General features: G+C 41.7%; 1 protein-coding gene across 1 annotated transcript in view; it reads left to right on the forward strand.

The window, feature by feature from the left end:
• TTC7A (tetratricopeptide repeat domain 7A) overlaps positions 1-16452 on the forward strand; it is a 139558-nt gene that overhangs the window by 109812 nt on the left and 13294 nt on the right. Inside the window, exons 15-16 of the mRNA XM_009880650.1 lie at positions 6989-7105; positions 11069-11166. Coding sequence (XP_009878952.1) covers positions 6989-7105; positions 11069-11166 — 215 coding nt within the window. The remainder of the gene's footprint in view (positions 1-6988; positions 7106-11068; positions 11167-16452) is intronic.

The raw sequence follows: 16452 nt of genomic DNA on the forward strand, positions 1-16452 counted from the left end.
ACTCCATGTGCAGGAGCCTTCTAGCTGCCTTGTGTCACGAGGATAAGCCTAGCAAATTGTCTTCATTGTGTAAATTTTGAAATAGCCTCAAATCTACCTCTCTGAAAGCTGTTCTCACCCTGTGTTGTGCTGTTGCGGTCGTAGTTCATGGAGCAATGTTAGCTGAATTGCTGTTGTCACACAAGACAGGCTCTACGCAGGATGTTCTTCTAAAGGAGATGTCAGCTCTGACTCTGCTAGTTTTCCTGGGCTGGGAAGATGAAGTCAACGGTTCTCTGGACATGCTGCCAGGCTTCTTGTTTTTATTTTTTGTTCATATTGGGGGGTAAGTGGGCAGGGAGCCATAAAAGAAAAGGACTGTATGTCTGTAAAATTATATGATCAATTTATTTTTGTAGGGGAAGTGATAGAAAAAAAAGGAGGTTGCAGTCAGCGCTGCTGGCATTAATTTAACTAGAGAATGTGCCCTTAAATGTCAGGAGACTGCAAGAAGCACTGAGTTATTTGAGAAGACAGCAACTTTGATGTTGATTTTTTCATAAAAAATGCAGGAGATTAAAAGCGGCTTTCCAATTTTGCCAACTTTTTATTGATAATGTGAGCAGGGCTTTAGCAGGTGCTCTAGGAAGGTTAATGAAACCATAATGGTTATGGTGAAAGAGTATACATAAACTAATTGGCTTGTATAGGTGACTCACCACTGAAGCTAAACTCAGCAACTGATAAACTGAGCAGCCAATTTGCTGTGAAGATACTACAGTTCCAGATACACCGTCCTCTTATACTGGCAGATAAAACAAGACCAGACAATCTGGGTTATAAAAAGGACGTGGGCTGCAATCATATTTCTGCCATATCAAAATGTAAGAATGGCCATTCTTGATCAAACTAAGGGCTTGTCTATCTTCAGCAGGGCATCTAGTGAGTGCACAGGGAAAGGCATGTAGAAACATGGCAGTAGGATGATCCTACCCCTCATATGTCATCCCCGCTTCTGTCAGCTGTGTGGTTCAGAGGCTTTCAGAGCCAGAGGTTGCATTAGGTTGTGTTTAATGCCCCTGATAGACCTGTCATCTGTGAATTTATCTAATCCCTTTTTGAACCTATTTATGTGTCTGCTTCAGAACAGCCTGTAGAAATGGGTTTTGCACTTTACTTTTGTGCTGTATGAAAAAGCATTTCATTTGCTGATTTTAAATCCACTGCTTGATTGCTTTATTGGATATTCCTTACTTCTTTCATTTGAAACAACACAGGCCACTTTGATTTTGTGATCTTCTTCATGCTATTCATGATTTTATAAATCTGTCATCTCCTCTCAGCCTCTTTTGCAGGCTAAGAAGTCTATTTACTATCTCCATATATCAAAAGCGTTCCAAAACTTTGATCATTCTTCTTACCTCCTCCGTCCTCTTTCCAGCTCTGTTAGATCAGTCTATATCCACCTGTATCCACCTTTTGCATATGTTACCTTAAAGCAGAAGAAACCAATTCAAGAGATCAGTGATCAAAGCATTAGGGGTTTGAAACCATGCCTCCCAGTTCCTTGGAGAGCATCCTCGGGCCATCTACCCATCCAGGTTGTGGCACTCCCCTGCTTTTCATTGGAGCTGATGCGGAATATTTATCTGGGTTTCAAAGAGGTAGGAGGGTGAGCTGGACTCTGCTGTCCAGTGGCACTTGCACGCTGCTCCAACACTCCATCAGTCGGACATTGGATAAAGTGCATTTGCTGCCCTTGGAGCTGTGACTAGGATTCTGCTTTCTCTCTCCAGGCAAATGTCTGTAAACACACGAACAAACAGGCACATGCATCCTGTCATTTAATGAAAGAAACAAAGTACAAATATTAGTCACAGAAGTTCAGTATCTTTGTACTAATGTACACAATTGTCTCTGCAAACTGGGATGTATTGCTGCTGGTTTTGGTGTTGCGTTTTGTTTCCTTTTGTATGCAAAATCCAAAATAACCCAGCGGCTGTGTGTGTAGGTTGGCAAATCTGGGTTGGTAACGAAAGACTTTGGGGAATGATGGCCCTGATCTGGTAAAGCTTGAAGATCTATGAGCAGCTGCTGACAAGCTCTGAAAAACTGGAGGGGTTATAAGCAGCCAGTGAATGGCAAAACATATAGATAAATGACTACATAATACTCAGTATTCCTAATTTAGTCTCTCAACCTTGAAATGAGTGGAATGTGTTACTGTTTGTTACAGTACTAGCATTATTTATTGCTTGTCATATGATAGGGCATAGAGATCCCATTGTGATGCTGTATAAATGTGTAGTTAAAGGGCTACATTTGATACTACAAATTCCCATTTTAAAGCAGCTTTAAAAAGTCCCAATAATTGACTGACTAATAGATCTTTATGTACTCTTATAGCATCCATAAAGTAGTCAGTAGGTTTTTACTAAACATAGCAACTTAACTTCTTCCACAGATGTGCTCGTAAGCATTTATAGTATACCACACGCACATGTGAAACCCTCTGATAATAAGTATTAACTATTAAACCTCAGTAATTAGATTGTCAATGATAGGAAAGAACTGCCTCTTCATGGGTAGTATTAAAGAACTTAAAGGCTGAGCATGTAGCCAGGTAGGATTAGAAGACTTTCAGGAGGGCTGGGTAGGTATATTTGGCCAGGCCTTGAGACATGGTGAGTAGCAGCAGCTGAAATCAGTCTTTATGAAGACGAACGTCGAATACCTCCTGAAATCAACCAAAGTAGCTTGCTTTCTGCTGAAAGTTTTCACAGGCCTTCCAGTATTCCAGTCCCTAATTTTTTGACAATGCATGGCATATTATAGTGATATTTATGTCATTTATACTACTGAAATTTTGATACTTGGGAAACCTAATTTTGTATTTTCAGAGCTTCATACCACAGCAAAGTCAGCCATACACAGATTTTAATTGTTCAGAGTTAATCTTACTGTGATAGATATGTTGGTTTCTTTGTGGCAGTAACCTGACGTTACTAGGAATAGAAGCCTTTGTATACTGTCCACATAAATGATAAAAGAAAAATCAAGGAATAGAAGCCTTTGTGTACTGTCCACATAAATGATAAAAGAAAAACCTGTTCTGAGAGGGAGCTTAGAGTCCAGTATCAAGAGTAAGCACTGGTTATTTTCCATTGTTACTGTCCCTGAAATTACACACATTACAAGAATGATTTGTGGATTTTTTGCTCTCTTTTTCTATGCTTATGTAGTAGCAATTTATATGTTTGCTTTAGCCCAAACCACTCTGTTTTCATTTTCAGAGACTAACAGAATTACCAATGACTGTATCGATAATCTTGGGGCTATTTTTGTATGCTGAATCTCTTTAAGAGTCTGTTCTGTTTAATAGTATAAGCATCATACAAAAGTACAGTAAAATGATATTAAGAAAATATAATAAGGTGAGATCTGTGCATACGTAGCTTTTATTTATGCCCCTGAGAGTTGTGTGCAGACGCTGATATGACACAATACCCATTAGATTTATTTGTTGCAAGAGTGCTATCTCGGTAATAAAATGATAAGCTCGAAATAAGTGATATCAGCACCTACTTCATGTCAGTGTTTTCCCTATATTTTTATTTGTGTTTGCTGTTACAAAATTTACTAGAAGCTGAGAAAAGCAAAGAGCATATAGCACATACAGCCTAACGTACTGATTTTATTTCCACCTTTTAATTATCATATTTAATTGCATTGTTTACTACTGTTCTCAGTATGATTTGATTCCTTTTGCCACTTATGTTCTTCCCATTTGCCTTTCGGTTTGGTTCATTATGTTATTGCACGATAACGTGAATAGCACTTTTCCAAAAGTGAATTACCAGAACAGCTCACAGTGCGTGGTATGTTCGAGATCTGGTAACGTTGCACTGCAGACAGTTGCTAAAGTTGCATGACTTTTTTTTTTTTTTAACCTTTGTGTGCCTGTGCTTTACGACTGGTGATAATATTCTGCTGAGACTTCATTATGTTTTTGTGAGAGATTTGCTTTTTCCTATGTTGCACAAATTGTTCTCTCTCCTGAGAGAGAACATTGCATCTTCATCCAAAGAAGTTGATGTATACTCACTGTAAACAGTGAGCATCAGTGACGGAGAGAAAAACTTAATGTGTTTGTCTTTTTAAGGTTTAACTGCAATGTTTGAATATACTATGTAATTATTTTAATTGCCTACAGATAACTAAACCATCTATATCCCTACTAATGTGAACGGGAGGAAGAATCCTTTATATATCCCTCCTATATAGTAGTTTGACTGTTAGAAGTATATAGGAAAGAAGAATCTGTTATTTCATTAATATTAAGAGTGGTATCCTACAGCGTTCAAAAGCATGGAGTTCTTCAGGGATGTAATACAACTAGTTTATTCTCTAGGCCTTGGGCTTCTTGACCATCAGTCTTCTGCTGCAAGGAGGGTCGTATGGGGCTTTAGAAGGTCTTTCATTCTGAATGTTCGTGGTAGTTTAAAAAATACTCTGTATGCTTAAGATAGCATAGATTGTTCAAGGTGGTAGTTTCTTGGACTAGTAGAATATTTTTAACAGAAGAATTGCCAGAAGGAAGGTAATGATGCAGTCTCACCCCTCTGTAGAGCGCAGTCCAAAGCAGCTCACGTGAGCCTATGCATCAAACCTGTACCTTGTATTTGTGCCTCGGTATTGCTTTCCAGATGTTATCCTTGTCTTGCTGAAAAGGCTTTAAAGACTACAGAATTTACTGTGCACACACGGCAATTGCTGCAAAGATTATATTTACTTTGATAGTTATGTCTCTGCATTTACTTATAAATCTCCATTTGACTAGTTTCAGCTACCTGTGAATCCTTGGATTTTCTGATACCTTTTCTTTTAGATCGAAGACTCACAATTAGATACTTCTCCGTGTAGGTGCTTGCAGGTTGGGGCAAAATAATTTCTTTGCTGCTTCTCAGTTAAACCAAATAAGCCTCTGATGAAATACGTTTTTCTAGCCCTCAGATCACTTGCATAACCTTTTTCTGAACCTCATCCCATTTTTAGTTGTCTTTTGGAGTTAAAGAGCAAGAACTAGAAACAGGATTGTAGTACATTTCTTGCTGATGCTGTGAACAGGAATAACCACATCTTCCAGCTCCTACTTGATTGTGCTTCTGTATACAGATGATAGGGATTGCTTGACCTCTTGACTGCAGAGTTGTTCAGGAACTTCGTGTTCATGAAGCCATCTTTTATAATACTGTTATACTCCAGGGTATAATCTCCCATCTTTCTAGTGCGATAGACATTCCTTGTTCCGAAGTGATTGATTCTATGTTCTGTTGAATTAAAATGAGCTTTGTTCTTACGAGCCCAGTTAACTAAAGGATACAGAGCAGCATGCATCCCTGGTCAGTTTCCATTGTTAACCACTCCTTTGAATTCAGTCTCATTTTTATTTTCTTAAGCTTTTGTCCACTGTCATATTCTTTGTCCCAGCAAAATTTTTGATCAGTCCGTGGACCCAGCCTGAATCATGAGGGCACTTCCTTTCAGTTAGGGGGTCAGCATCTCCAAGAGCAGGGGATGTTTTTATTAGCACTTGTATTGTGCAGATCAGTAATAAGAAAATCAAAGGTAAACATAGAGTAGGGATATAAAATAGTAAAGGACAAAGACAAATTCCCTTGATTGTGGATCTTGATCTTCCTTTCCTAGCCTAAGTTTGTACCTGGGGAATTTTGTTGAATGCTTGTCCGGTGAGGTCAAACTGTAGCAGTGGCCATGAGCAGACTTCCCTATAGCAGTTGATACAGTTTTGGTCACCACCCCTCCATGCCCCTGCCCTGCAAAAAAAAAAAAACACCACAAAACCTCAATGTTTTTTAGTGCAGAATGGGGCTGCCATTTTAGCACGTTATTGTAGATACATACCACAGTCTTGGCTGCAGATTTCTAATTATTGGAAGTGAACAATCTCTTATTTAGCTGCAAAGTCTTCTCTAACATCACCTATGCAGTTGCTGTTGTCTTTTTCTGAAGTTGTTTGGGTTCCCCAGGAGCCTGCAGGTCACATGAACAAAACTGGTTCTAGGATTTTTAACATTCAGCTGCTGATGTATGTATGCATGTATGTACATATATGTACCTCCGGTGGATTAATTGCTAGCCATATCAAGCTAATTCAAAACTTGTAGATCTTGGACTTTATGAAAACATTTAAAGCAGAGAGGTAAAATTACATTAGTAAATAATAATAAATTCTATTGCCGTGGCAATTAAAAAAAAAAACAAAACGGATGTCGTGAAGGATGGTGTTAAAAGCCATGCTAATAGCAAGTGGTAGGTTGTGTCATTGCAGAATATGTCTTCTAACCTCTGCTTGACCTAATTCTGCTGAATTCCAGTGGTCTGTGCAAGTACGTATTCTCTAGGTATAAGAATAGTAGCAGCAGTTAACTACCTAGAACAAGAATGTACAAGGGCTATCAGCTGTCTTGCCGAGGGGCATGAGATGATCGCCAGCTGGGGTTAAGAAAAAGCATTTCCTTCCTGTGAGGCATTGCATAATTGTCTGCGTATATTAAGTGTGTTGGGTCTTTTGTCTGAAATTTATTATATAAGCCAGTGATATAGGAAGATGCCAGACTAAGCAAGCAGTCTGGCATATGTATTAGGGCAATTTCTTTTTATTCTGTTTTCAATGCTGTCCAAAATAAAAGGAGATTCACTGTATGTTTCACCTTGTTAGCTTCGCAATGTATTGCTTTTAACACTGTCCTGCCAGCTTTGTGACGCAAATTTCACTGCAGCTGAGGAATATTGTTAATCCTCTCATCTCCTTGTGGGGAATCAAAGTTGAGCCAAATGGAATGTTTTGTGCTATGGTGTTTTCTTTTATTGCTGCACATACAAAGCAAGTAAAAATGCTGGCTGCCAGGATCTTGCTAGAGTGATACTGATTCTCCACGTTTATGAGATGCCAGTAAAACAGAAGTTATTCTTTTTCATCTTGCAGCTTACTCTTCACCAAAGTAAAACTGGAATGGATACATAAAGGACCTGAAGAGGCTCTGGTGACATGCAGACATATGTTGCAGATGTGGCAGATGGTATATAATGTTTTACAGCACAGGTAGGCTTTCTCCACTGTTTAACAAGTTCAGTTTTCATAATGGATATGAAGTTATCTTCTTTAATTGTCTATATACTTCAGGTATTTTGCAAAATGGTAATAAACAGCACTGTTTATAAAAATAAACATAAGTAATCTTTCTAGCTGTGAATAAAAAAAAAAGAGCAAGATTTTAATAGCCATGATTTAAAAAAAACAAACACACACCCCAAAACAAAACAAAATCTCAAGATTTTAAGATTAAAGAAGCAATTTGAACCAAGAGTTTCTGATCTGAATGTCTAAACATCTCAATCCATATTCATATGTCCAGAATGGGGGGCTGTTTTTTTTTTTTCTCAATAGTCTGAGCATCGATCAGCTATTGTTCATAGTCTGCAGTAGTTGGCACCACCCAGGAATGTGTGTGGGTGACACAGTCCTGAACGGAGTAAGCCAAGGAAAGGCACACAGCCAAGACTCTGTCATGTGCTGTGATTGTGTGCCAGTCGCATAGCCTGGTGCTAACTGGGCAAGGAAAGGAGTGAAGGATGTAGCATCTTTCTCCCTTCCTTTGTCCTAATAAATCTGCATTTAAACTGTGCTAGGTTCCCTGTTTGTTCCCTCCCTCTCATCTGCTTCCCCTCCGAAAGGAAAAGTTTAGAAAGTGTGAAAGTTACCAGGTTGGGTTTTCTTCCTTCCCACACCCTTTGGATATTGTCCCAGTCATGCTACTGCTGTACAACTGTCTTGAGAATGTTATCCCAAACTGTACTTATCTTTCACCTGTAATATCCATAGAGGTTGTCTTTGATGGGAAGGACAGCATGCTTGATGGCAACAGTCACCACAGCAGACTGATGAATCTTGTGTTGTTCCCCAATTTCTATATGCATTTACATAAGCTTTATAAACACCAGAAATATATGTACACAGTGATGCATGTCTATATACAATCCTTGAGGGATTATTAGTAATTCCTTGTTGGTTTAGCTAATGAGCAGCAGACCAAACACAAAAATCAAGATATTTACATAGCAGCAGAGAAATGGTCTGTTACAAGCTGGAATCATTGATTTCCTTAGGCCTTAGTCTCTAGCTAAGGATTCAATCATATACCTCTCACATGAGTAATCTTTATATCCATGAGTAGTCCTCATGAAGCTGATCAAATCCACGCTGAACAATTAGGACTGAGTAAGATTTACTCTTGCAAGGGGGGGGCTGCAAGCCTGAGACTGAAGAGAGTACATTGGAAACCAGACAAATAAATTTGGACTGCATTCGAGTCCCAAGCTGTGCTTTGGCTGTTATACTTAAAAACCTGAGATGCAATAGCTTTAGAGGCTTTTGATAAGCTTTAGCCATAGAAGCCTAAACAAAACAAATTGCTTTGCTTTTGCTCTTAGGAACTCTAATGTGTATTTCACTGCTATTCCCAGTGGGACTTTTTGGCTTTCTCAAAAAATACTTCATAAAGCATTTTGTATTGGGAAGTACTGCTTGAAAGGTAACAAGAATGAACTTGGCACCTGCAGTTTTAGACTGGATTCGGTGACCCAGGAAGCCCCTTGTATTTATCAAATTGGCAGCAGTATGAGCTAACAAATATGTAAAATATTCCGGGTTGGGCTTGCAAAGGAACTTAAGGGGAATTCTTATCAGTGAGACTTGGACACAAATATTTTTTAGGGCTTCTTGGAAAACACAAGCCTGTATTTACTTGAGGTTGAGAGCTGTTGCACCCAACACTGTTTACTAGTTCAATCAGTAGCTAATCGCCCACACAATTAAATTGCCCTTTAGTTACATTTGGTTGCATTTGTCTGGCATAAGTTTCCCGGCTTTGCAATCTTACTGTGACTCTGCTAGACTAAAGAGTCTTTCAGGGCCCAGTATTTTCTCCCCAGGCAGCTATTCGTATGCCGTGCTCAAGTCCCCTCTTGTCTTCTCTCTGATAAACTGGTGCCTCTGCAGTCTCTCACAGAGTTTCCTACAGCAATTTTTGTCACTGTTTTATCCGCTGTCTTAACTGCCTTTTAAAAACATGGGCAGTGGAGTGGCAACGCGTCCCACTGTCAGCCTTTCCCGTGCTGTACGTGGAAGGTAAGTCATCTGGCTTCTGTCCCTTCCGTGGTGCATGGAAAAGCTTTCTTGGCTGAAGGCCTTGTAATGCAGCTTTGAAGGAGGAGCTCATTTTCAGCCCTTCTCCAGCATAACAAATAAAGCTGTTGGGAGTGGCTGTTTTGTATAATGCAGTCCACTGGGCTTCCAGGCTGGGATTTCAGTCTATTTTCCCAGTTAAAAGGCAGTGCTGTTGACTGTACTGAGGTGCATTTTGTTAACTGAGGCCACCTCATCGAGCCTTCTCGGAATGCTGCTACCCTGTGGTCAGCTTTTACTGTGGCCAAACTTACACCATCCACCGATGTCCTCACCTGTCCTTTGTGTGGGAGTATAGTGTGTAAGCCAGTGTTCAGCCATGTGCCTGAACAGTGACTTCATAGTGATGGCTGATGCATCAAAGCAGTGCTCGTCTCACAGGAGTAATATTTTGAAGGGCAGCTGCCATGTTCCTGCATACACAACGCACCAGCAAGACAGAAATGCCCCTGCGGTTCCACCAGCAGCCCCCAGCTAGGGCACTTACGCTTGGGCTAGCCCTGGCTAGGCAAGGCTGAGGCGCAGGACAGAGAATTTAATTTTCCCTTGTATCAGTCACCGCATAATAGTCTGCAGTGGGGTATCAGTGTGGAAACCATTATGGAAGACAGGGAGGCCCAGTCGAGGCCAGAGATTTGTGCAGTCAAATGCCCAAGAATTCAGGGTCCATTAACAGAAACTGTAATGTTTGATCGCAAAGCCCAAGTAACAGGTTAATTAGCTCTTGCAAATAAGATTACCACTATGATGAACGACAGTAAGTGGATTTCAGTCCTAGATTGTTAGCTGGGCAGGACAAGACTTGGTTTATATTTTGCTGTTGTTTTCAGTGATAACAGAATAATCATGTTTAAAACCAAATAGCAGTCCCAAGCTAATACTTCTGCTAGATTAATGCAAATTCAAGGGAACCCTGTGCAATCCCTACCGAAGGACTGATCAGATTGGAAGATGGGGCATCCACAGCAATCATGGCTCTCTCACAGCTTATTTCCTGGAAGGAATATTGTCCAAAGGCTAATCTGCAGGATTGGAAGCGTGCCAGAAAAAGTAGCCAGGGCAGTCACTTTTCCTTTTGATATTTTGTCCCTTAATCGATGTTGAGAGGAGATATCATCACCATCTGATCCTGGGGGGGATGGCAGACTATGTGGTGACAGGAAGGCTCAGGAGATCTGCGTTAAGTGATTTTCTTAGGCACATGTGGGGTTTTTTTTTTTTGGAGTTTCCCTTTGGAAGACCTCTGCTGTGAGGACAGAAGTCTAGTAGAAGAGCAGACCAGATAGTCTTCCTTTCATAAAGCAATGCTATGTGTAGCTTTTATCTTCCTCCTCTGTTTGAACAGAACAAAGGTAGAAGAAGAGAAAATAATCCCTTTGAAATGAAGAAATTAGCACCTAGGTGGAAGGTGATAATTGGTCTGTTTCAGAAGGATCAGCACAGCAGACCTGTCAACAAATCCTTCTGCAGACAAGCCCAAGGGACTGTGGTTCTTCCTGGGCGCGGGGCTGCTGGTTGGCCTCCTTTGGTCTGGCTTGTAGCTGCCAACATGTTCCTTGTCCAGTGGTTTGCAAAAACCCCAAGAGCCAAATGGACTAATAGTGGCACGTGCTCTGGAGCCCTTGCTGGGCACTGTGTCTGACCTTCCTGTTCATTGGTGAGGGTGTTAAAAAAAAATACATTCAAGAAGCTGATTGCCTGCAACTGGAAGACTTGAGTTTTCAGTTTCGGTGGCAGCTAGATGAGACACTTCCTGCTTCAAGGAGAACATTGTCTCTCTGCTAAAAGGTGGCCAGGTAACACTATTTTGTTTCTTTTCAGTGGCTCTGAGAAAGGAAGTAGTGTGACCGAAACACCGGTGATCAAAAAGCATAATGGACTGCATCTCACACTCCCGGATGCTCATGATACCGATTCTGGTAAGGAAACAAGATTTGTGCTTTCCCATCCTAAATGCATGCTTTTGTGGTAAAGGAATGTTTTATTTTCTTCAGTAAGGTGGGGGGGCTGTTGCACTCACATGCATGTTGCTGGGCTAGTGGTGAGGAGGTCCTGATCTGTCTCCAGAGCCATCTCTGCTGCAGAACGTGTCACCATGGTTTGTCTGTACCTTGGCTTCCCCATGCATAAAACAAAGATATCGGTTCCTGCTTTCTTTTACAAAGGTCTCTGAGACGAGCATGAAAAGTATTAGATGGGAGTTCACTATACTTCTGCGAGAACTGTATGATTCAGTGGAGGTTTTTTCCTCCTTCCTCTTTCTTCCACTCCCCCACCCCCTCCCGGCCCCAAATTTAATCCTTTTTAGATGTCCTGATCAAGCCAGCTATTATTGTGGTTTTGGAAGGCTGAGTGAAAGTGTCAGCTCCTATTAGAAGGTGATTTGGTTTGGGATTTGTACATAAACCTTGTGATGCTTTATTATATGGTAAATACACATTCAGAGTAACAGATATAGTCAGATGGAAATAACTGAGACATCAAAGCTAATCTTGGCAGGAAGGGGAAAGAAGGCTTTCAGAGAGTGCTCCTGACTTGTGATTTTATCATAAGTCTCGTGATACTTGGTGCTTCCTTTAAAACCCTAACTCTCAAAATTAAATGATTATGTGAGAAACTTGCCTTTTAATTAGGGTTTGGTTTTTTTTTAGGGAAGCAACTTTCTACTCTTGTGGATGTAGAAAAACACTGGCAAAAAAACCGAACCTCGCAAATTCAGGAACTGGACAAGAATGTAAAAGCTTATTTTTAAAATACCTAACACTTTAACAAGTCTCATGCTTTGGGGCTAGGGAATTAGGGTTTGTCTGAGTCTTAATCTTGAACATTTGGAATTGGTAAAACTGAAGTCACGTGCTCAGCACGTACGGCTGACATGGAAGACAAGTTATTATGTGTTTAGTACATGACTTATTAAATTATGTGTTTAACCCCCCATTTGCACCCATCAATGATTAAAAAGCATTGCAAGTTAGGTCTTGAGCATACAAACGTTCAAATATCAAAACATTATTTAGTGTGTCTGCTCTCTTGTTTGTAGTGTTAAACCCTTAGGGTCTATATTTATGACATTGTAATCTTACTGATTCCATACACACGTATTTATGTCATTTTTAATCTTTTTATTCCGTTTCCATTTTATTACCCTTCGCTGAGATAAGTCTCTGAATTTTGTATAGGTCCTTTTTCCTCATTGTTTATATGAGTGTTCTATAGTCTTCGGCTTAATTAAAGAGAACGGGCCAAATTCAGCACAAATAGATGAAGAGGATATACTAATGTTCTGTTTGGCATATTAAAAATTATCTGGAAAAGGGAGTGGATATGACATGAAAGTTTCCTGGTGACACAAAATCACTTAGGGTAGTCATGACTTTGATAATTGTGAAGATTTGTGAAATATCCCTTATCATCCCTGATGCTTGTCAGCAAAATGGACTTTCAGTGAATATAGGAAAATGGCTTGGAAAATACTGTAGATAGTTTGCAGAATCCATCAGCCACGAGGCATTACTGGGAAAGCAATAAAAACCAAAAAAAATATTATTTGCCACAGTACTTCTGTTGTCCAATCCAATTCCCATTCTGCTGCTGAAACAGTGAGTGGCCTACGGTGCCTAGACTGTGGGGCTGAGCCTAGGCTGATCCCTGCCCCTTCAGTTCTAGCTGGTGCTTAATGGTATGTAAAAGACATTCTGGGTGTGGATCCCATGCTCTTCTGGAGATCCCTTGCCTTGCTTTGTAATTGTCTGGAGAAAGGAGTGTAGCCAGGTTTGGGCTACACCCACTTCATAGCATGGTTTGAGATTTTGAGACCAAATTGTCACCATCAGAGCCTGTAATGTTGTGATGTGCTGGGGTGCCTCACTCCTGCCTCTTGCTCTGTCCTCTGCTGCAGACCTGCAGCACCTCCTCTAGAGACACAGCAAAGCTCAGGCACGCTTGGTCTCTGTTTAGTGCCCTCCTCAAAAAGCGCCTGGGTTGGGTACCTGCTCCAGCCTGCCCTTAGCCCAGTTCTAGCAGCCAGCGTGCAATGGAGCAGCTGTAGTTAGCAGAAAGTGCTGTGTGCCACGGTGCTGCCTGCCAGAAAGAGCAAATTAATGTAAAGTACAAGCTTTAAACCAGCTTTTCACGCACATAAAGTGATTTGCACTGAACACGACTTGGTTTTAGCCGAGAAATGTATTCCTCCTCCACTTTGAGAATATAGGTTTCCATGCTAATATCCATGCACCCACGATGGATGTTAAGGATGAGGCTCGTACAGAAATTACACCATCCACCTTAGCGCAGGATTGGCACTGGCTGTTTTCAGCAAGGGTCTGTGGCTTGCTGCTCTGCAGGCTCTAGGTGCTGCTGTTCTCCGTCTGCAGAAAGGAGGCAGCTGGGTCTGTTGTCCCGGTTGGGACCCCCTTTGAAGACAGTAGGAGGTGAGATTGGAGAGTACAGCTCTAGCCTCTCTAGCCCCTCTAGCTCCAGAGCTACAGCTGTGGCTGACTGCTTTGAAGGAGGGAGGAGGTCTGATTTTTTTTTCATCATTCTGGAACAGGCTCTGGTTTCCATCATGAAATCCCCTGGGAGTGTGCGGCAGTATCGCTGCAATGCACAGGCGCTCTGTGATCTCTGGGCTCGTCACTGAAGGGGGGATTACTGCAGCCGGGTTTGACACTGGCCTCTCCCTCAGTTAGACCACAATGAGATTATTTGCTGTGCCAGAATTTTAGGTTTGCTGCCAGGAAGATTAATTCCTCTTTATTTTCTTCATCTTCTCCTAACTGGAGCAGTGTTCCTAACTAAATTCACCGATATCAGTCAGCTGCCTTGCTCTTTCATTCTTTTTCTGATTTAGTCTTATCTTATAATGCTCTTGCCTGAAGTGATTTAGGCTAGGGAATTCTGTGTTTCTTATAAGCCTAGTAAATCTACTGAGATACATTTCTGTTTTGATAGCAGGTTTTTTTCATAGGTGCAAAATATTAAACTTGGTCTTATAGCAACCCTAGAACAGTGCTTTGAAATTATTTAGATATATTTTGTATTGCTTATATGCAGAGCTCATCACGACAAAATCAATTTTGTTATTTTTACGATTTCTTTCCAAAATGTGTGCAACACTTTATTGTAAAATGTGAAGTTTATATTCTGTCTAGTGGAGCTGTTAAAAAGAGAGACTGCACTAAAATAACAAATTGATGCGATATCTTCTTATGCCAACATTTGCATGTATTTTGAGGCATGACATTAAAGTTCTGTGAGACAGGTTTTGTGGGTTTTTTTAGCATATAAAATGTCTCTTCCTAAAAAAATGTACATCTTTATAATGAGACATTTTGAGACTTCTTTTTAATGTTGCTTGAAGTTTTTCTGGCTCTCCCCGCCACCCTGAGGTCAGAGTGGTACCGGTGTGATACATGCCTACCTCCTCTCTCGGGAGACTGCGTGTGTTAGAGGTATGCTCTTTTCTGGTTCCAGTAGCCTTCAGTCCACCCCCAGGGTCACCATATTGCTTGCCTGAGGTTCAGAGCTGTGGCTGAGCCCCTTTCAGTCCAGAAGGGCCAGGCTGGCAAAGACCTTCTCTTACAGAGTTTATCTGGGCAGAGAAGCTTTTAGCAGCATTCCTGTGAGTGGTCTGGCAGAGATGGGTAAGAGCAGCAGTAGCAAACGTGCAGGTATGGGCTAGAATGGAGAGGGCCTTTTCATCTGGCGTGTGAGTGTCTAGAACACAGAGCATGTCTGTGTCTGAGGCTGGGCAAGGTTGGGAAGGGATCAGGTGGTCTTTGCCTAGTGTGGTTTGCTTCCTTGTGTAGGCTGAAAATGGAAAAGAAAGTAAACATCAAAGGACTGGAATGACAAAGGCTGTTAAATGCAAAGAGCCTCTGCTGTAAATTACTTAGTAACGTGCGTTCCCTTCTTATGGCTGTACAGATTGAAGCCCACAGCATTGGGCAACATCAGTCTCAAATACAGGCTTTCCCCTCTTGGCAACTACCCGGCTAATGAAGAGAAGGAGAAGAGGAGCAGCTAACTCATGTTCCTTCGAGTGCAACTAACTCAGTGATATTCTCGCAAAGCCTGCTTTGTGAGGGAAGGATGCTTCAGCAGATCCTAAGTGGCTGTTCAGCCTCACAGCAGCGTGTGAACCTCTCCAGAATTCACGAAGGTGCCTTACAATGGCATAGTCTCCTTGGATTGACTTGCAAGGAAAAGAGGATTTCCCTGAGCTCTGTGAGGTTGCGAATAGAACACCAGCCCATCTGCCCACCGAATGCAATCAGACCGGCATTACATACAAGTGCTTGCAAGAAACAGCTCCAGAAGGCCTCTCTGAAGGAGGGCAGCCTCAGCAGCAATACTGAAAGTTGCTTTCAAAGCATACTAATATGATCAGGAGTGCTAATATAAGAATCTGGTTAGGCTGACTGCAAAATCCCCAAAGCCCGTGTAATTTTTTCCAAGTTTACCAATCGAGAAGGCCAGAGGTCTGCCCTAGCTTCAGAGTGCTCCTAAATAACATCACTAGCTGTTCACGTGGCCGTTGTCTTGCCTCTGCACTGCAAAGCTGCGGTCCAGGTTTTGAATGGCTGGGGGTGAGTGCCTGGTAATTCTCCCCGTGTTCAGCAACCCTTGTCTGACTTGAATTCCTGGGACTTTCGGTGAAATCTCTCCTGGGTGGAGGGAGGGATGGGGGAGAGGAACATGAGTGGGCAGGGCAGGGGGAGGAATCCCACGCAGTGAAACAGGATGAAGATGGATCTGTTAAATAAACTGTGAAATATAATAAATTCTTGGTGCAAAGCAGAATGGCTTTTACCGTACCATTAAAGCCGTAATTGCTGCATTACTGCACTGTCATCTCTTGGAACATTAGATCGGGAATGTCTTTGAAAATACGTAGGAATTTAAGAAATGCATCGAGGAAGAGCGCATTTGCATTCTCCAAGGGAGCCGTGGGAGGCGCCTGAGCTGCAGGGCTGTTTTGAAGTTCTGCTTAAAATGAATGACATGAGTTAGTGGTGAGATAGTGGGACAAATATTTCCCCTAGCAGCTTCAGGCTTCGAGTTGCGCTTGCAGCCTCTGCCTCGCCGTGGCACCCTCAGAGGCAGGCAGCCCTGCCTCGGGTAAGGTAAAAGCTGCGGGCTCTGTCCTGCCCCACACCGCTGCCACGCAGGTGGCAAAGGAGCACGGGGCAGACATGTGCCTCCCC

This window comes from Charadrius vociferus, unplaced genomic scaffold (assembly GCF_000708025.1).
Source record: "Charadrius vociferus isolate BGI_N301 unplaced genomic scaffold, ASM70802v2 scaffold192, whole genome shotgun sequence".
Lineage (NCBI taxonomy): Eukaryota > Metazoa > Chordata > Aves > Charadriiformes > Charadriidae > Charadrius > Charadrius vociferus.